General features: G+C 45.6%; 1 protein-coding gene across 2 annotated transcripts in view; it reads right to left on the minus strand.

The window, feature by feature from the left end:
- The window catches only part of LOC144690717 (protein kinase C beta type), a 277204-nt gene that overhangs the window by 36126 nt on the left and 218849 nt on the right, over nucleotides 1-22229 (minus strand). For both annotated transcript variants that reach the window (XM_078558489.1, XM_078558488.1), the window contains exons 11-15: nucleotides 15253-15344; nucleotides 12333-12395; nucleotides 8602-8740; nucleotides 6654-6734; nucleotides 6241-6348 (exon numbers count right to left, since the gene is read on the minus strand). In XM_078558489.1, the coding sequence (XP_078414615.1) occupies nucleotides 6241-6348; nucleotides 6654-6734; nucleotides 8602-8740; nucleotides 12333-12395; nucleotides 15253-15344 (483 nt within the window). The remainder of the gene's footprint in view (nucleotides 1-6240; nucleotides 6349-6653; nucleotides 6735-8601; nucleotides 8741-12332; nucleotides 12396-15252; nucleotides 15345-22229) is intronic.

The following is a 22229-nucleotide window of genomic DNA, read 5'->3' on the forward strand; positions in this document are numbered from 1 at the left end:
TGGATAGAGTGGACGTGGGGAAGATGTTTCCATTAGTAGGAGAGACTAGGACCTGAGGGCACAGCCTCAGAGTAAAGGAAAGACCTTTTAAAACAGAGATGAGGAGAAACTTCTTGAGCCAGAGAGTGGTGAATCTATGGAATTCATTGCCACAGAAGGCTGTGGAGGTCAGGTCTTGAGTGTATTTAAGATCGAGATAGATAGGTTCTTGATTGGTAAGGGGATCAAAGGTTACGGGGAGAAGGCGGGAGAATGGGGTTGAGAAACTTATCAGCCATGATTGAATGGCGGAGCAGACTCGATGGGCCGAAAGGGCTAATTTCTGCTCCTATGTTTTATGGTCTAATATCTTGATTTTAAAACGCTTGCCCTTGTTAACAAATCCCTCGATTGGCTTGCCCCGGTTAATATCTGTAGCTCCTGCAGACACAGTAACCACCCCTGAGACATCTGTATTCATCCAATTCTGTCCCCTTAAGTATCCCCAATCTTATTTGTTCCACTTTGGTGGCCCAATCTTCAGCAGCTTATGCCCTATGCTCTGGCATTCCCACCCTAAACACCTCTGTCTTTCTACTTCTCTTCTATTCTTTAAGATGCTCCTTAAAACCCACTTCTTTGATCAAGCTTTTGGCCATCTGTCTTAATATTGCCTTGTGTGGCTCATTGTCAAACTTCACTTTGGAACACTTCTATGAAGTGTCTTGAGATGTTTTAATGTGTTAAATACAAATTGTTGTTGTCAGCAGTGGTGACCAAGATTGAACATATTACTCGAGTTCTGTGACCGGGGTATCACATTCCAACATGCTAAACAGAAAGCAGACCTTGCAATATAATTCAGCTTTCAACTTGTTTTGTTCATGGCTATCCTGTGGCGATTTTAATATATTAAGTGCAGAATTTACTATTACAACCAGAAGCCTTTTCATCTTTAGTTATTTCTACCCCATCCATGTTAAACCCATGACATCCTTCAAATGTACAGAGCCTTTCGCTTGTATGTTGGCAGATGGCATTTGATACAGATAGGTTTTATCAAACACTTTTGCAGGTTTTTACTTTTGTCCAAATTAACAGCCCCAACCATGAATCTGCCTGCGTGCATTGAGTTTGGATCTACGTCATTATAATATAGATTGGAAGTGGTCAAGGGCCAGGATAGTTCTGTGGGGCACCTCACTCTGCACACAAACAATCTCCTAACAAGAGCCATGTGCTGTCTATTCCTTCTGTCAATTCCTTATCTACACCAAGTTTACCTTCAGATTCAATTGCTTTTCAGCCTTTGAAACTTACACAAGGTCCCATGGTGCTGATTTTAGTCTTTTGACTTTGAACGAGAGGGATGTGGAGGATTAATACCCCCCAAACCTTGCAGAACCAGGCTGAGTGCAGGGATTTAGCCATAGAGGTCTACAGCACAGAAAAAGGCCCTTCGGCCCATCGAGTCTGCACTGGTCAAACATGTACCTAACTATTCTAATCCCATTTTCCAGCACTAGGCCCATAGCCTTGCATGCCATGGCATCACAAGTGCACATCCAAATACTTCTTAAATGTTATGAGGGTTTCTGCCTCTACCACCCTTTCGGGCAACGAGTTCCAGATTCCCACCACCCTCTGGGTGAAAAAATTCTTCTTCACATCCCCTCTAAACCTCCTGCCCCTTACCTTAAATCTATGCCCCCGGTTATTGATCCCTGCACCAACGGGAAAAGTTCCTTCCTGTCTACCCTGTCTATGCCCCTCATAATTTTATACACCTGAATCCTATCCCCCCTCAATCTCCTCTGCTCCAAGGAAAATAACCCCAGTCTAGCCAATCTTTCCTCATAACTAAAACTCTCCAGCCCAGGCAACATCCTGGTAAATCTGCTCTGCACTCTCTCTAATGCAATCACATCCTTCCTATAATGCGGATTCCAGAACTGCACACAATACTCTAGCTGTGGCCTAACCAGCACTTTATATAGTTCCAGCATAACCTCCCTGCTCTTATATTCAATGCCTCAGCTAATAAAGGCAAGTATCCCATATGCCTTCTTAACCGCCTTATCTACCTGTCCTGCTACTTTAAGGGACCAGTGAACATGCACACCAAGGTCCCTCTGATCCTTGGTACTTCCCAGGGTCGTACCATTCATCGTGTATTCCTGTGCCTTGTTTGTCCTGCCCAAGTGCATCATCTCACACTTCTCTGGATTAAATTCCATTTGCCATTGATCAGCCCATCTGACCAGCCTGTCTATATCCTCCTGTAATCTAAGGCTACCCTCCTCACTATTTACCACCCCACCAATTTCGTGTCATCTGTAAACTTACTGATCAACCCTCCTACATTCAAGCCTAAATCGTTTATATATACCACAAACAGCAAGAGACCCAACACTGATCCCTGTGGAACCCCATTGGACACAGGCATCCAGTCACAAAAACACCCCTCGACCATCACCCTCTGCTTCCTGCCACTCAGCCAATTCTGGATCTAATTTGACAAATTGCCTTGGATCCCATGGGCACTTACCTTTGTTATCAGTCTCACATGCGGGAGCTTATCAAAAGCCTTGCTGAAGTCCTCATCTACACACCTGGTCACCTCTTCAAACAATTTAATCAAATTGGTCAGACATGACCTCCCCTTAACAAAATCGTGCTGATTGTCCTTGATTTATCCCTGCCTCTTCAAGTGTAGATTAATTCTGTCCCTCAGAATTGTTTCCAATAGTTTCCCCACCACTGAGGTTAGACTGACTGGTCTGTAGTTTCCTGGTTTATCCCTTCCTCCCTTCTTGAATAACGGTACCACATTGTCTGTCCTCCAGTTCTCTGGCATCTCTCCTGTGGCCAGAGAGGTATTGAAAATTATTGTCAGCGCCCCTATCTCCTCCCTTGCCTCACTCAACAGCCTGGGATACATTTCATCCAGGCCTGGAGATTTATTTACTTTTAAGCCTGCCAGACCACTTAGAATCTCCTCCCTTTCTATGCTAATTTCTTTAATTATATCACAGTCCTTCTGTCTGATTTCCATACCCACGTCGTCCCTCCCACTTGTGAACACCGACACAAAGTATTCATTTCGAACCCTACCTACGTCTTCCGGCTCCACACACAAATTACCACTATGGTCCTTAATGGGCCCTACTCTTTCCCTAGTTATGCTCTTAATGTACTTGTAAATTAACTTTGGATTTTCCTTTATTTTACCTGCCAATATTTTTCATGCCCCGTTTTTGCTCTCCTAATTTCCTTTTTAAGTTCCCCCCCTACACATTCTATATTCTTCTCGGGCTTCCGCCGTTTTGAGCCCTCGGTATCTGCCATAAACCTCCCTTTTTCTTTGTCCGATCCTGTATATCCCTCAACATCCAGGGTTCCCTGGATTTGTTGGTCCCACCCTTTATCTTTACTGGAATATGTTGGCCCTGTTCCTATTTCCTTCTTGAATGAATCCCACTGCTCTGATGCAGATTTACCTAAAAGTAGCTGCTCCCAGTCCACTCTGGCCAAATCATATCTGATGTTATTAAAATCGGCCTTCCCCCAATTTAGAACTCTGATTTCTGGCCCATCCTTGTCCTTTTCCATAGCAACCTTGAATCTAATGGAGATATGATCACTATCTGCAAAATGCTCCCCTACTGTTACCTCTACCACTTGCCCAGCTTCATTCCCTAAAGTTAAGTCCAGGACCGCCCCCTCTCTTGTAGGACCTTCTACGTACCAGCTTAAAAAGCTCTCCTGGATGCATTTTAAGAATTCTGCTCCCTCTAAACCTACCACACTATGACTAACCCAGTTAACGTTGGGGAAGTTGAAATCCCCCACTATTACTACCCTATTATTTTTACACTTCTCTGAAATTTGCCTACATATCTGCTCTTCTATTTCTCTCTGACTGTTTGGGGGCCTAATGATTTCCAATCAGCGATATACTGATGCTGAGATACAGATGTGAATAGCAACCGGGATTGGCAGCTTGGACTCTTCTCAGTGTGACTTATGACTTTTTAGTGCTTTAGCATCCTTTTTCTTATATGCTCCAACCTCACAAGAAGCAGATTCTACCACACGATAGCCAGTCGTGTTCCGTTATGCTGCTGTTGGCAATGAATAGGTTAAACTTGATCTGTGGTTGCTATGATGAGTACATGTATCTTTCTCATGCTGGACACATGGAAAAATATTAAGACTAGATCAGCTTTGATAAAGCGGCTAACAGTTTTGAGCTGAAACAAGTCATGTGATATATTGCAGAACTGGTTTAAGTCAGGTTTAGACAAAGGACTATCATTTGGTGCTAGGGTTACATCAAGAGTGGAACTAACACGATAGTTTTTAAAAGAGTCAGCACAGGCATGATGGGCTAAATTACCTCCTCTGTGCTGTAAGGTTCTATGATCTCTGGTCGTGGGACTTGAGAGTCGCTGGCAAGGCTAGCATTTATTGCTCATCCCTAAATGCCCTTGAGAAGGTGATGGTTACTCATTAAGAACCACCTTAGAGAGAGTCAGCACTTAGTTTCCAATGGGTATCCTATTTGTGAGTATATCGATGTATTGCCTACTCACAATATCTCTAAAGTTGATCTAACTCTCGTGTCCAAGCCTTTTATTATTCAGGATTTTATAGAGAATCCTAACAGTCACACCGTGAGTTGCCTCAACCTTTTGGATGATGAGTACCTCCAGTGCTGAGTAACTGAATGGAGCTATTCAATTCATAGCATTTTGGGAAATACTTCTAGATAACAGAAAAGACAAAAATGCAGTTCTTTCTTTCCAACACCATAGTGTAATATATTTCGTGTCCAGCTGGAATTGTTACCAGGAGGAAAGAGCTGACAGCTGAAAAGGCTAATCCTAGAGCTGAGTGCACCTTCATAAAAAATGTATCAATGAGCCAGTGACATGAACGAGTAAAACAGGGATTCTACACAGATACACAGGCATTGTATGATGTTTAAAGAACTTGCAGCCAGGCAGACTAATGTAACAGCTACAAGCACGACAATGCTTTCGGAGAGTGATTCATTTCTAATTGTTTCACATAACATACAATTATATTAAAGAAATCTTTACCTATACTTGCCCCATGGTTTAATTTTGTTGTAAGAATCAGTTTGTTAAATAGTTGACAGTAAGATTTTTGATTTTTACATTGTGTTCAATGAAGGTTTATGACTCAAAGTGGGTGTTTAAAGATTTCCTATGCCACTCTTATCCACATTCCTCCTACACTTCTATTCCAATCGCTCTGCGAACACTAACTTGACCACACACTTCACTAAGTGAAACTGCTGGTCTTGTAGCTTTCTTGTTTTATTTTTGCAGCAGCTGATCCTATAGCCACGTGAGAAGTCATTGCATTATGGATAACAGATGCTGCAATAATTATCTCTTCATTGACAGCATTCTGCTTTCCGGTTTGAGTGACACTATGGGAAATAAAGCTGACAGATAAGATTTAGTGTTGTTCTAATTTGCAATGGCTTCTGGGCGATTGTCCATGAAGCTCAGTGCTATAATTCAATTCAGCCTAAGAGAGTAGCACGCCACTTAGTGCTCTGATTTACCAGCAGATGAGTGGAAACAGATTGGATGCAAATCCATAGCAAGTTGTCTATCCACACTGGATTCTCCCTGATGTCTTTCATGTGCACAGTCCGTGTGTGCACCTTGTTATGCAGATTGATGGCTAACCCTTCTGGGATGTTTAAACCTCCAGATTTATTTCAGAAGATGCTATCAGCTGTAAATTGCAGCGTATTATAACCTACTGTATAATTACATGAACTGTATACTCTATAGTTTTATAACCTGTGTAACACATGTTGGCTGCTTATTACATTGTACTATAAACTATATAAGATGTATCAGTTGTATATTACATAGCATTATAGTGTATAACAACATATCTGAAGTATATTACAACTCCATAACACGCATCATGAAAGCAAAAAACACGGGCCAGGAGTTCATCAGAGCTGCTTCTACTTTGCTTTACAGTAGCAGGGAGGAGATGTCAATGAGAATACTTATATGGAGCTGAGGGCTGACCCTGTAAGGATCTAGGTTGAAACTGCAACCAGAAGAATATGAAGAGATTTTTTTGTTCCAAATCCGCTCCAAGCTTCCTAACATTTAGTGCCTTGCTGAGCTATGCCAGTGGTTTCCTTCTACTAAATGTAGCATTCATTGCAAAAGTAGTTAGAATCAGAGATTAATCAACACTTACTCCTTTACATATGGACACCGCTTCTTTGGACATTGATTTGGGGTAAGTTACATTGTGTTCCATGATAGATTGGAAAAGCTCATCTTCATCCTCACCATCGAAAGGAGGCTGGAGGGAAGAAGAAAAAGAACAATAATTAAAATTAGTAATGTGTGTGTAAAGATGGTGAGTGGAGAAACATGGACCCAGACATAACGCAGACCCAGGTACACACAGACCCAAACACAAATGGGCATACACACGCAGACCGAGACATACACACAGACCCAGACACAAATTGGCATGCGCGCACACACCCAAATACAGATCCATATACGCACCACCCAGTCTCTACTCCCTCACTCCATCCCACTGCCATAAACATTTATTCCAATTTCTCGAACCTTTCTGAAGATTTCTAATTAAACCATTACCTGTCCTGCTAGCATTTCGTACAGTAACACTCCATACGCCCACCAATCCACAGACTTTCCATATGGCTGGTAGGCAATGATCTGGAAAGACAGGAATTATTGTATTAGTTTGTCAGATGCTGCAGCAACTGCACAGAACAAATACTGATTTAAAACACATCAGGATTATCTGTCCATGCTCCAACAAACTGTGCCACCAAGTACCAAGACAAGGATCATGGCTGGAGATGTGTCACATCAAGAGGGACAGCAGTCACTGATGTGATCAAGGCCCGGCTATAGAAACACAGCCACCATTAGAGAGTTAGACAGGACCTGACAGATGACACTACAATTTCCATTTTTTCCCTCTCCTAATATTGTGTTGTAAGGAAATAGTTTTGGAGCAGATAGATGAGGCATAATTCAACTGACAGAAACTCTGATATGAGAGACAAAAAGAAGCACTCCAAATCAATGGAAATCTGCCAGGTAACAGCTGGAAGCCTGATGTAGACTGGTTAAGGCTTCATTTGTTCCATTGTGATAAAGCCCGTTTCCAAATGCAACACAGTCCAGGCCTCAGGCGCCATCATCTGCTGCTTCTGATCAGCAGAATTTGAGTTTGCAGTTACAGCAGAAAAAAAGTCCTACATCACAGACAGAGCCAACAGCTCACAGCAGGCACGACTCCATTGTCCATGTAATAGGCTCATTTCAGTTGTATTATACACAATGTCAGAGACTTCAGAAAGAGAGAGCATAAAAAAGAGGGGGAGGACAGGAAAGAGAAAATACATGCAAGAGAGGGAGAGTACCTGCAAGAGAGGAACAGCAAGCACATAAGAGAGACAGAGAACGTACAAGGGGGAGAGAACATGGGTGCAAAGAGAGAGCAAGGGAGAGAAAGAGACTTGGTCTGCACACTGAGCCATAGCTGTCAACCTGCTCCTTAACTCTTTGGATTTGGGAACCATAATGGAACATGCCTCTAATGGGGCTCCACACTGGGCAGACAAATTCTACTTGTTTCCTTGTATTCCAGATATCCAGCTGATCCTATCTTCTCTAAAATCTAATTCTGAGAACGCACAGAGTGGCTTAAACATTCCAAGAACAAAAATATCCAATTCCTGCACCTCTTTTGAACATGACTGGAACAACCCCTGAAATAAGACCTTGAACTAAGTATCAGAACTCATTCAGTCAGATCAATGGTCAAAAAATATAACCTGCAACTGGTCACCGGCAGTTCAGCTGCAACTTCAATCCCGAGACTGTCCAACAGAGATTCTTGTGGGCACTCCTTATCCTCGTTTTTGCACTTGGCTACAGGACAAACATACCCCATCTGATCCCCCCAATTGTGGATCACCTAGTTAACACCTCAAACTCAGTGTTTGGATGAAAGCACAGGTACTGGCATCGTCAGTGAGATCTCAAACATGACAACCAGTCTACACAATATTGGTTCCCCATGCACATCCAAAGCAGGTGGTAATATAGATCTGCAATCATTCGTCCAGAGAGGGGAAGTTGTGCATATCTAAGGAGTCAGGGCCTGAATATTGAAGGCCCCACTTCCCTTGTAAATGTAATGGAGAAGGAACAACAGTCAGCAAAGACTTTTTCATACAAAGGATAATGGAAGCCAAAACCCTCTTCCCCAAAAGCTGCTGAGACTAGGGGTCAACTGAGAATTTCAAAACTGAGATTGATAGAGTTTTGTTGGTGGGTAAGGGTATTAACGAATACGGAGCTAAGGTGGTTAAATGGAGTTTAGATACAGATCAATCATGATCTTATTAAAAGGCAAGACAGGCTCAAAGAGGTTGAATGGCCTAATCTTGTTCTTGAGTAAGCCTGTTAATATTGCTCAGATTCTTCATATTGCTCCCATTCAGGAGTGTGTACTTGTTCAAAGCTGGTGTGACACCAATGGAAAAGTAAAAGGTAAGTTAATCCATACCTCAGGTGCGATGTAGTCAGGTGTACCACAGAAGGTTTTGGTTGTTACCCCATCCCACATACTCTCCTTACACATGCCAAAGTCAGCTATTTTTATATGTCCTTCCGAATCCAGCATCACATTATCCAACTTCAGGTCTCTGTTAGGAGATTTAACGGCAGTTGAAATGCAGATAATCGTCTGTTAACATGTGCTTACATTACTTGTATAATGAGAACACGCAGAGCATGCACTTTCCCTTTTGACACTGTCAGAACCCCCAGACCTGCTGCCTTGGTCAAGGTTCTTCGTAGATACCTGTTAGGCTGCCGGCAGAATCCCCATTGCTAAGAAGGAGCCTGCCATTACCCAGTCACAAAGTCCTGGAGATACTGTAATACAACAGAAAATGTTGGAAAAACTCAGCAGGTCTGGCAGCTTCTGTGGAGAGAAAAACAGTGTTAACATTTTGAGTCCAATACGACAACTCTTCTGGTGATACTGTGGTGGCGTCATCACATGAAGTGTCCTGGCAGTTAAAGGGACAGAAATACCTGGAGACCAGCAACTCAGTCAGTTTTGATGGAGACTGAGTACTCAAAGATAGAGGTTGGAATGGAGAGAAGCTGCTAGAAGACCATCTCCCTCCACCTATGGAGCTCAGCGTTGTTAATGCTACATCCTGAGAGCTGCTCTCACCTATCCCATGGTTTCTCTGAGAGGTGGCAGTAACAGGGGTAGGCATGAGGGAAAGCTGACAGGAACCTGGGCCCTGTTACCACTTATGTGCGGAAGGCAGGGTTGGAGCAGCTGGCAGCTGTTCCAGAAGGCAGCAAGGCCCGAACCTCATTTTCTGTCTGATTTTGTGGTAGATTGCGGAGAAGAATTTAGCTCACATGAACTAAAAAAGATTTCTATGACTTCTCTAGAAGGGGATATGGGGATTGCCTGATCTGCAGGAAGGAGGTGCACTGGTAGCCAAGAATGAGCTTCCTAGCAGTGATTGAGAGCAGCGGTGGAATGAAGACTAGCAGGGGCCAAGAACAGACCAACAGCGGTCAAGACTAGACCAAGCTGCATGTGAATATTTTGTACATTGGGCCAGTAGCAAGTTGATGCAGCAGAAAACAAACAGATGGGTGGGTAGCTGGGAGAGCACAGGATGCAACAAGGATCGGAGGTACAGCAGGACAGCAAGCAAGAGTCCCAATGAGAGTGTGGTGCAGGGGCAGAGGAGAATGTGCAAAATCACGAGTCACACGTACAAGTGAGGAAGGGGCAGGAGGTATCAGGCAGAGGTAGAATGGGCCTGACATACTGGCCTTAAGGAAACAGGGATCCCCAGAGCAGGCAGGAGGAAGATCAGGGAGAGGTTGTAGGCTAGAGGAGATAGAAATAGAAAGTAAAATACAATCAAGCAAATCAAAATTCAAAAGCAAGGAAAATTACTCAGACAAAACACACCATAGCTTCACAGCAGGATTCATAATAAATGTGCAAAGAGGAATTTATGGTCAAGTAAAGGGGAGGCAGTAGCATAGTGGTATTGTCACTGGACTGGTATTCGAGATTCCAGGGTAATGCTCTGGGGACCTGGATTTGAATCCTACCAGGCAGATGGTGAAATTTGAATCCAGTAAAAATCTGGAATTAAAAGATGACCATGAAAACATTGCCGATTGTTGTAAAAACCCATCTGGTTCATTAATGTCCAAGGAAATCTGCCATCCTTACCTGGTCTGGCCTACGTGAGGGCAATTAGGGATGGGAAATAAATGCTGACTTAGCCAGCGACGCCCATATCCCATGATCGAAGTTTTAAAAAAGTACATTAACACAAAACACATAACCTGAGTACCTTTGATCAAGGAACTCCACCTCCTCCCAGAGGTGGCAAGTTGGCTGCACAGTTTTACTTGTCGTGCATGTCACATGTCGGCAAGCCTACCTGCCACTGGGTTAATACCAGGGGCACCTGGATGAAGCTCTCAATAGTGGATAATTTATTGGCCACTTAAGGGCCTCAATTGGAATCAGGTTGGGAAGGGTGACCTTGGGCCTCCCTGCCCAGAACTTAATTGTGGCAGAGACAGGAAGGCGGCAGGTTCCGGTACGCCACCATTCCATCTAATTAAATACCTTTCCCACCTCCAAACTCTCCACCAGTGAGAGCAGAAGATTCTGCTCATAGTTCCAAGTCAGGATGGTGTGTGGTTTGAAGGGGAACTTGCAGGTTGTGGTGTTCCCATGCGCTTGTTGCCCTTGACCTAATTGGTAGGGGTCACAGGTTTGAAAGGTGATGTTGGAGGAGGCTTGGTGAGTTGCTGCAGTGATCTTGTTTATGGTACACACTGCGGCCACTGTGTGCTGGTGATGGAGGGAGCTTTCGCCAGGAGTAAGTCCTGTTCCCATCTGTGCTCGTTGATAAGTCTCATCCCTGTTCTCAAATCCTGCCAGGGTCTTGCTCCTTTCTAAATCTGGCCTGTTGTGCACTGTCAATTTTAACTGCTCCACCATTGGTGGCTGTGCCTTCAGTTGCCCAGGCCCCAAGCTCTGGAATTTCCTTTCCTCCACCTCTCTATCTTGCTTTCCTCTTTTAAGACACTCCTCAAAACCTCTTTGATCAACCTTTTGGTCATCTGATCTAACATCTCCTTATGTGACTCAGTGTCATAATTTGCTTGGTAATGCTCCCGTGAAGTACCATGGGACATTTGATTACATTAAAGGTGCTACATAAATACAAGTTGTTATTGTTGTTGAGCGAATGTTTAAGATGGTGAATGGGGTGTTGGTAAAGCCGATTGCTTTGACCTAGATGGTTTTTATTTTCCAACGGGATGTAGGTATTGCTGACTAGGCCAGCCCTAATTGCCCTAGAGAAGGTACTGGTGAGCCACTTTCTTAAATTGCTGCAGTCCATGTGGTGTAGGTATATCCACAGTGCTGTTACGAAGGGAGTTCCAGGGTTATCCCATACAGTTCTGAAATCTTGTGCATCATACAGGCACGCACGACTCACCTGGAGCTATTTTCTCCCAGCAATTTTCTGGGCAGAGGCAAAAGCCAGATTGAAAAGCAAACATGCCAGTTAGGGAAAACATTCTTCTCTGAATCCAGTTTTGGGACATCAAAATTAGTTCAGGGGAGCACACTGACCCTGATTTCTATCACAGGATGCCTAGCTCTTGTATAAGGTGATGTACACTCTCGTCAGCTGCAGCCTGAAATGCGGAGAGAGATCGGGCTGACAGCCGGTTCCAGACATATAGATAGAAGTTAAAGAATGTGCTGCCAGCTTGATGTGAAAGTCGTGTCAGTGTGATCCAGACTCCTCTCAACCACAGTGCGCTGTAACTGTTCAGTGATTGATGGCAGTGATGCAGCGCATTCATCAGCTTTTGGTGAGGCTTTTTCTAAAATCTAAGGAGGGGAGACATAAATAAGTATTTTCGAACCAGTCCCAAACATATTGGGGGTGGGGGGGGGTGGGGGGAGGGATTGGGAGGAGCTATTTGCTTCATCCATCTTGACTATGTGAGTATTAAATGCCATGACAATTCACAATCACTGTCACCTGCTTGTGTCAAACAGCATAATCGCAGCGCCTGGCCACTATGGATTATTAGTTGAATAGACCATGATTCGTGATGACTAGCACACTTTTTTGGCTTACTATTGATTTACCGCGTAGTCAGCAATGGTTCAATTTGTCATACTGTTCCGCTGGAGTGAGCCGCTGTCACACTTACCTATAAACGATGCCATGACTGTGCAGGAAAAATAGACCAACAGCAATCTCGGCTGCATAGAACCTAAAAAATGACAGAGACTAGGGTAAGCAATATTCCAAAGTTGACCAGGGCTTCCCAAACTTTTTCCCAGTGTGACCCCATTTTAATGCCTCAGACTTTGCATGACCCGGAGGTGAAAATCTGAGGGGTTTGGGGAGGGGTGGTAGGAGAATTGTTGAGCAGGGGGAGTGGGTGCGGAGGAGGCTTCAGTTGTTGAGCATGATCATCTACCCTACCTTCACTGCCCCCCACTCCCCATCTCCCCCACCTTCAACCGCCATCACCTCCCTCATGGGGAAGGTGTGGGGGGAGGGGGGGGGGGGGGGATTGATATAAAAAGGCAGGATTTTTCCAAAAAGAAGCAAGCTACCTATTCACAGGCTTTTTTTCTTGCAATAGCAATCAGGCCTCAGAGAGCAGTCAATTAGGCCACACCCACCAACAAAAAACAATGGGAGGATTTAAAGAGGCCTTGCAGCTGTCAGAAATCCGTCTGGACCTTCACAGCAGCCTTGGAGCTCGGGACCTAAAAATCTCATCCCATTGGGGGTCACAGTCAACACTTTGGGCAGTCCTGAGATAGGCGCCAGCCGGCCACTATAGCCGCAGGAAAGTCATAGGTTAGCTTTTAATGTGCTCTAACTTTTAAGAAATTTAATTCCACAATGTGGACATTGCTGGCATTTATTGCCCATCCCCAGTTACCCCGAGGTTATAGGAATATTTCGCTAGGCCACTTCAGAGGGTGATTACAAGTTAACCACAATGCTATGGGACAGGAGTCATGTATAGGGTAGACTGGGAAGAATGGCAAGTTTTCTCCTGAGTACTTTAGTTTATGCAACAATCTGACAGCTTTATGGGGCACTTCTACTGATAACCTTTTTCCCAGATTTTATAAAATTGAATTCAAATTCAATTTGGTGTGGGGCAGTGTGTATAACTCACGTTTAAAAGTCAGAAGATCATGGGTTTAAGCACCACTCCAGAAATTTTAGTACAAAATCAGAGCTGACACTCGTATGCAATGCTGAGGGAGCACTATACTGTTGGAGGTGCCATGATTCGAATAAGGCGTTCAACCAAAGCCTTCTCTGCTTTATCAGGTGGACTATTTTGAAGAAGGGAAAGGAACTTCTCCCTGGTGTTATGGCCAGTATTTATTTGTCAATGAACATCCCTAAAAATGAATTATCTGATCATTACCTCATTGTTGTTTGTGGGATCTTGCTGTGCACAATTTGCTGCATTCCCCTACATTACAACAGTAACACTTAGGCCAGAATTTTATGCCTCGCGGGTGAGCGCGCGCCCAACCTGAAGGGTCGTGAAATAGCGTGAGATGACATCAGGCGAGCGTCCTGACTTAATCCCACACGCGAGCAATCTTCAGGTCGGTGGGCACGCGCCAGTCAGAAGTGTGCCCGCTGACAGTTAAGCCCATTAAAAAGAAGCAATTGAAAGCGACTTTTCGTGGCCCAACCACTTTTCCGGCTGGCGGACGGGCCAATCGGGCAGACGGTCTTTATATTTTTTGCTCAAACCTCGATCCAGGGCGGGATGAAATCCCCGTGGGGAAATAAAATAAAAAGAGATATCTGGGGACTTTTTTTTTAATATATATATATATATATATATATATATATATATATATATATGAGGTATGCTTTCAGATGCCTGATTGTGCTGCATGGACTATCTTGCAGCATTTTTGCTGTTTTGTTTATTCTGTGGAGGTCTGCAGCCCCCTGCCTTCAGGGGGCTCACTGGGAGCTCTCGCCAGCACCCGCGGTGATGTCAACGCCCGTCCTCTTCCTGCCCCCATTGGCAGTGCTGAGCCCCTTTCGGCGCCTGTTTCACACTGGCTGGCTGTTAGTTGGCCGGCCAGCGTGAAATCGCGGTTGGGGGCTGATCGCAGTCGGCCGCCTGTTTCCCATCCCCTCCCGGGCCCGCCGATCACACACGCCCGATGAGTGAAAAATTCAGGCCTTACAGTATTTAATTTGTTTGGAATCATTTTGGGATGGCCTGAGGTTGAGAAAGGAGCTGTAGTAATGCAAGTCTCTCTTCCTTCTCAAACTGCCATGATGGAATTTGAACTCGCATTCTTTGGATTATCAGTCCAGTTCTCTGTATTACTAGGGCATCGATGGGGAGTGGGAGTGGAAGACTGGCAGATGGACAGATGGGAGAGGGAACCAAGAGCTGGAGAGGAGTAAAAAATTAAGAACGGGAGCAAGACACAACGTATGTGAACAAATAGCATGTAGAATAGCACATGGCTCACATTGTGCTGCAAGTCTTAGCTGCATTGCAACTAATTCTAGATGGCTTCTGTCCAGCACATTCAACACAGAAAGAAGGAGAAACTTCATTTCTGTAGCTTCCTTTTACAGCCTGCATGCCCCAAAGGGCTTTGCAGCCAATAAAGTGCTTTTTGGTGTAATCACTGCTGCAGCATAGGAAACACAGCAGGCATTTTGTGAAAAGCCAGGTCCCACAAATAGCATTGTGATAATGACCAGATCATCAGTGATACCGATTGAGGGGTAAATGTTCACCAGCACAACTCCTCTCTTCTTTGAATAGTGTCATGGGATCTTGAAGGCACATGAGGACTGGGTTTATTGCCTCTGATAAATGCTGCGCTGACTACACTGAAGTATCTGCCTGGATGATGTGCTCAGGTTTCTGTCATGTTGCTTGACCCCACAAGCTTCTGACTCAGAGGCAAGAGTGCTATCACTGAGTCATGACTGTGACTTTGTCCTGGGGGACTGACGGATGAAACTAAACAAATTTTGGGATATTCCGCCTGAGTAAGAACCTTACTGAAATGAAGAGGGATGGGGAATTCTGCGCTGAGGCAGATACTTACACAGCATGGGGCTCCTTGAATCTGCCAACCTGCTGGATCTGGTACATGAGATCACCTCCATTAACATATTCCATTACAAAGTACAAACGCTCCTGATGGAGGAATAAAGAGGCAGTGACATAATAATTCTTTACACAGAAGGCAAGCTTAACAGGAATTCATACACAGCTCTACAACACAGTCTACAATGGGTGAAATTTAACGCCCTCCCATGTGGTGAGTTGGGGAGGTGGGGGGCAGGTGGGGACACTGCTGCCTTCCTGCCTCCATCCCAATTAAGACCTTGGCAGGAAGGTCTGTGGACAGTGTTCCCACCCCAATGCCAATTAATGGCATTATATGGGCAATTAATGATCACCTAATGACCTCATCCCACCACTGCTGGTATGAACCAAGGTGGGAAGGAACTCACCAGGGCAGGGAGCACATCACCACAACCGTGTGGCTTTGCTAACTGGCTCCCCATGGGGTGGCCCTTGTTCAAAGGCACTCAATGCCACCTACCCTTGCTGCCAACCCCTGCCCCTTTTTACCCCACCAACCCCTCCCACCGTCACTCACATGTGGCCTGGGCTCCAGCAACAATCTTGGGCCTCGTACCAACGGCACTGAGGTTCAGCAGGGCTGCTGGCCTCTGATTGGCTGACAGCACAAGGCAGGTGGGATTTCTGTCTCCGGGGTCCTTGGTCCCAGGGGAGGGCCCACCGCAGTCCAGTGGCACTTAATTTGGGAAACCTTCCCTAACAGAGGCAATATGCAGCTCTCGCCGACTCTCCAGGCGGCAGGAGAGACCCCTTTGCCTCCACTGAATATCACCTTCAACATTTATTATCCAATTTCCATCTTCAGTTTGAACTCTCCTTTTCTATGATTTTTAAAAATATCACTTGGGAACTGAAGAGCAATTAAACAGGAGATAAGATTAAATAAGGAAAGTGGACAAAGTCAGCACAATCCAATGTATAAATTACATAGAATATGCAGCACAGAAACAGGCCACTCGACCCAACCAATCCATGCAGCCTCTACACTCCACTCCAGTCTCTGCACATCCTTTCTCAACCAACTCTCAGAATAAGCCTCTACTCCCTTCTCCCTCTAATGCTTATCTAGCCTCCCCTTAACATCAATACTATTTACCTCACACTCCCCGTCTGAGAGTTCCTCATTCCCAACACTTTCTGGCTAAAGGAGTTGCTTCTGAACTCCCTATTGGATTTCCTGGTGACTATCTTATATTGATGGCCTATAGGTTTGCTCTTCCCCACTCTCTAGCCAGAATTTTCCAGCCCCTTGCGCTGGTCGGATCTTCCAGTTCTGCCAATGTAAATGGAGATCCCAATGGCTTGCAGAGACACGGGTTTTACATCAGGTCGCTGGTGGGGAGGCCTATGATTCGCCCGCCCCGCCATAACCTCAGGACTTCAGTAATCCGGGCGCCATATTTAAAGGACACCCCTGTATAGAGCTAGCACTCTCTAAGTGATCAGAAACTGCTGGAAAATCATGGCTGCCAAAGGGAAAAAACATGTTGACCCTAAATTTAGCAACGCCTCTCTCGAGTGCCTACTGGGTCCAGTGGAGGCCCCCCACAAAGTCCTCTACCCCCCAGTCTGGGTGAAGACCAGCAAGCAAGGTCACCAACCCAGCACGGGAGGTGGTGGCAGCGGTGGTCAGCGCCAATGCTCTGCAAAAGAGGACAGCCACCCAGTGCCGAAAGAGGGTGAATGATCTCTTTTTCACCAGGGTAAGTCACTCTTCTTATCACTCTCAACCCCATCACATCCACAGGGATCTCACTCACTGCCAGTTCAAGGGACATCACCATTCACTCTCTCACACACACACACACAGCTTCATCTGCCCTGCGAATCAAGTCCTCATCCCACCTATGGCACCACTCAGCACCCACACATGCCAGGCATCCTTATCATCTGGCCTGGCAGGCGTCCTGCTTACACACTCTCCATCTGTATTCATGCAGGACAAGCTGGCACACAACAAAAGGGAGAGATCGCAGACTGATGGAGAAATACCCGACATCAAGATCCTCACAGACTTTGAAAATAGAGTCATCCACCTGACCGGCAACAATCTGGTCCGTTCCTGCACTGATGGTGAGGTCGGTGGTGCTCAACTAGGTGAGGGTCCAACAGTGCAACATCCATTAGACAACCATGCTGTGAGTAAGGTCCCTGTTCCGCAGTCCCCTGCCATGCACTAATTATCTCTCCTTGCTTTCACAGGCACATCTGGGAAGCAACCGAAGGTCCACAAGTCAGGTCCTCGAATCAAGCCCCGAAGACACCTCAGAAGAAGAATCTGATGACCTCCTAATTGAAGACCCATCACAGTGCTCACCCTCATCCTCCACTAGTGCAGAGACACACGCCTCGGTGGCATCTAGCTTTAGAGTAGCCCCGGGATCACAATCTGTTGAGCACATCGCACTGTCTGATCAGCAGCAGGCGGAGGCAGGGACTTCCCAGGCTCCTGGCACTTGGAGAACTGCTGGAGGCCAGAAATTTGCTGAGTCTGAATCAGATGAGGAGCCTCTGGACCTGATTATGTCTCAGTTGCTGGAGCTGCAAAGACAAGCTCAGGAACATCAGGAAGGGGATGTCCGCTGCACTCCTCAGGTTGCAAGGCACAATGGAGGAGTCCCTCTGCCTTCAGCCTGAGGTGGTACCATCGGCATTGCCAATGCACCAAGGTCAACACTGGTAGGATGGCATCACTGAGGCACTTGCAGGCATCCATCAGTGCCAATGCGATCCTGAGCTCAATCCAGCTGCCCCTTTCTCTCAAGGAGTCCGCCAGGGGCCCTTGAGCACCCACAGGAGGATGATCAGCAGGTGCATACCCTGGGGCCATCCACCCAGGTGACTCCAGGAGTGTCCAACCCAACCGAATCCCATCTTCCTGTGATCCCAACAGCTCCAACTCCACAGGCTGAGGAGGGTGCCATTGCCACACAGCAGGACCCTGAAAGCAGGCTGGGGCCCTCCAGAGAATGCTTACCAAGGTCATTACAGACAGGGTGTTGCAGTCAGCAGGCCGTCTCCACCTCCGCTGCGGAGGTCAGGCGAGCACCAAGACGTAGTGGCCGGGTTGGAAAGGTCAAGAAGTTTTAGGGCAGAATTTTGTGTGCCGCAAATGGGCATGCACCCAACCTGAACAGGAGTAAAAAAGTGCGCAATGACATCGGGCGAGCGTCCCAACATCATCACGCACTCTCGTGATCTTTCTGTTGGCAGGCACGGGCAAGAGGCGGCAGCAAGGGGCCTGTTAAGGCCCTTAAGCAATTAATTAATTTGTATTTTGCGCTGCCCACTCAACAATTCAGTTGGTGACAAAAACAAAATTACCTGGAAAAACTCAGCAGATCTGGCAGCATCGGCGGAGAAGAAAACAGTTGACGTTTCGAGTCCTCACGACCCTTCAACAGAACTGAGTATAGTTAGGAGAGGGGTGAAATATAAGCTGGTTTAAGGCGGGGGAGGGGGGTAGAGAGAGAAGTTGAATGGTGGGGGGGGTGGTTGTAGGGACAAGCAAGCAGTGATAGGAGCAGATAATCAAAAGATGTCACAGACAAAAGGATCAAAGAGGTGTTGAAGGTATATTATCTAAGAAAATGTGCTAATTAAGAATGGATGGCAGGACACTCAAGGTACAGCTCGAGTGGGGCTGGGGTGGAAAGACTGACAAGGTATTAGTTGTAGATTTAAAAATAATGGAAATAGGTGGGAAAAGAAAAATATATATAAATTATTGTAAAAAACAAAAGGGAGGGGGAAGAAATGGGGGGAGGGAGTTTAAGATCTAAAGTTGTTGAATTCAATATTCAGCCCGGAAGGCTGTAAAGTGCCTAGTCGGAAGATGAAGTGCTGTTCCTCCAGTTTGCGTTGGGCTTCACTGGAACAATGCAGCAAGCCAAGGACAGACATGTGGGCAAGAGAGCAGGGTGGAGTGTTAAAATGGCAAGCAACAGGGAGGTTTGGGTCTTTCTTGCGGACAGACCGCAGGTGTTCTGCAAAGCGGTCGCCCAGTTTGTGTTTGGTCTCTCCAATGTAGAGGAGACTGCATTGGGAGCAACGAATGCAGTAGACTAAGTTAGGGGAAATGCAAGTGAAATGCTGCTTCACTTGAAAGGAGTGTTTGGGCCCTTGGACGGTGAGGAGAGAGGAAGTGAAGGGGCAGGTGTTGCATCTTCTGCATGGGCATGGGGAGGTGCCATAGGTGGGGGTTGAGGAGTAGGGGGTGATGGAGGAGTGGACCAGGGTGTCCCGGAGGGAACGATCCCTACGGAATGCCGCCGGGGGGGTGAAGGGAAGATGTGTTTGGTGGTGGCATCATGCTGGAGTTGACGGAAATGGCGGAGGATGATCCTTTGAATGCAGAGGCTGGTGTGGTGATAAGTGAGGACAAGGGGGACCCTATCATGTTTCTGGGAGGGAGGAGAAGGCGTGAGGGCGGATGCGCGGGAGATGGGCCGGACACGGTTGAGGGCCCTGTCAACAACCGTGGGTGTAAAACTTCGGTTAAGGAAGAAGGAGGACATGTCAGAGCAACTGTTTTTGAAGGTAGCGTCATCAGAACAGATGGAGGCGAAGGAACTGAGAGAATGGGACGGAGTCCTTACAGGAAGCGGGGTGTGAGCAGCTGTAGGAGTCGGTAGGCTTGTAATGGATATTGGTGGACAGTCTATCATCAGAAATTGAGACAGAGAGGTCAAGGAAGGGAAGAGAAGTGTCAGAGATGGACCATGTGAAAATGATGGAGCGGTGGAGATTGGAAGCAAAATTAATACATTTTTCCAGGCCCCGACGAGAGCATGAAGCCGCACCGAAGTAATCATCGATGTACCAGAGAAAGAGTTGTGGGAGGGGGCCGGAGTAGGACTGGAACAAGGAATGTTCCACATACCCCATAAAGAGACAGGCATAGCTGGGGCCCATGCGGGTACCCATAGCCACACCTTTTCCCATTCCCTTGTAGATTTTCCTTTCAAGTTTTCAAACTTATTGAATCTGCTTCCAACACCCTTTCAGGCAGACTCCAGGTCAAGACAACTCGTTGTGTAAAAAATAAATTCTTATGTTGCCTATGGTTGCTTTGTCAGTCACTTCAAATCCGAGTCTTCTAGTTACTTTGTGTTTTCTTTGTGGTCAAAAAGAGGACTAGACAAAAGACTAGAGACAAACTTCTTCTGGAGAATTTAAACACAGAGTGCTCTTGTCCAAAGACCGAAGTAAAACTAAAAATGCCTTTATTTCTAGCTTTAAAAGAAGGTTTGGGCCCTGACACCTCCCCAGGGTTTTGCTGCCTATTAAAAGTCTGCAGTACTGGGCTTCTTCCACCAGAGGTCCCCATGGTGCGCTCAACAGATAGCACAAAGTCTGCCCTGGTGGCAGAAACCTGGTACTGCAGAGTTTAAAATTACTCCAAATCCTTTGGGCCTTGACAGATTTTCAAATTGCTGTCTCCTTCTCACAAAATAACAGATAAAAAAATGAACACTCGCGTTTTATGATCGGAGACATTTCAAACACAAAACATTTTCCAAGAATAACTTCTACCACTCCCTTCAAGAAAGTTATGAATTTCACTTATGGAGGATTTCGACAAGTGTTTAGTCTCTGTAACTAATACCAGAAAACATTTAATTTATACTTCATGTTCAGTTATCCTGTGGGCCTGTTTTCCCCTTTCCTCTCCTCCTCTTGCTGAGGTGCTATTCTTCGATGGGCATGGCTGGTGAGTAAATGTTAATGAGTGATTCAATCACAGGAGGCACAGCTTTGAGACCAATCCTGTCCTTGCCTGAAGTGCACACAATTTACTAAATAACAATTATTACTCAGGAGCATGGAGGCTAAATACAGCATTTTCTTCAGCCTAGATCAGTTAATGCCTCATTGGCCAGACAATGGACCCAGGTCTAATTCTGATCTGTTTGACTTAACCAGGCACAGGTTTAACCAACCTAGGCTTTAAGTACAGTCACCCTGGCTTTTCTCACTGATGTGAGAAGTGGGGGGGGGGAAATGGGATATATGATTTTCATAGATTCAGTGTGGAGATCTCACAGTGGCCCACCCTTAAACGTTCAGAATGAGACACAGCAGCAAAGTACACCTCAGATTCAAATGTTTTGTCATTATGTTAAATGTTAAAATGATCGCAATAATCAGATACTACATTGCCTTAGTTTATTACACAAAAACCAATGAGGTGCAGACTGTGATTAAAATTGTTTCCATAGTGACCATACAAGTCAGAACAACGCTGTTAATAACTGGTTTGAAATGTACATTTTATACCAGCTGAAATCTGTGTTAAGAGGCTTTAAGCGAAGTACTGGATACACTATTGTTCTGGTGAGACACACAGGCCCATTGAAACACGTCGCAACAGGTCAGGGATCAAGGAAGATGGATTGGTTAATTATCTATGCTGCAGCCACTGGAGAGATGGGATTTGTTCAAGGTCATTTTGCAGCTGATTTAAGCGGATTAATTTGGTGCTGGTTAGAGGTAGCTCTGATGTAAATGAGTTGTCGTGTTTCCATTTAATGAAGTGCATGTGTGTGTAATGTTAGCAATAACTAATGACAACAATTATGTGACTCACTGCCACTGATGCTATCGTAACTGAGGCTCTGAAATGAATGCAAACTCTCATTTTACCAGCGTCTGTTTTATATCAGACCGGGTTTTTAGTGAGTGTTGAGTTATCTCATTCTCAGAAGCACGTTACTAGGCCCTACCTGCCCCACTTGGCCTTAAGGAGCCATGTGATGACTCTGTCCAATACTACTACTGTCAACCTCAAAATTGACTGATGCCCATAAACATTGAATACAAGACATTCCCCAGCTAGTAATTGAACTTTAATGTTGATATTTTAGCTGATATAACTGAGGATGTGATGTGCAAAACAGAACTGAGCTTAGGGAACTGGTGGTTGCTCTGAAG

The sequence above is a fragment of the Cetorhinus maximus genome, chromosome 15 (assembly GCF_964194155.1).
Source record: "Cetorhinus maximus chromosome 15, sCetMax3.hap1.1, whole genome shotgun sequence".
Classification (NCBI taxonomy): Eukaryota; Metazoa; Chordata; class Chondrichthyes; order Lamniformes; family Cetorhinidae; genus Cetorhinus; species Cetorhinus maximus.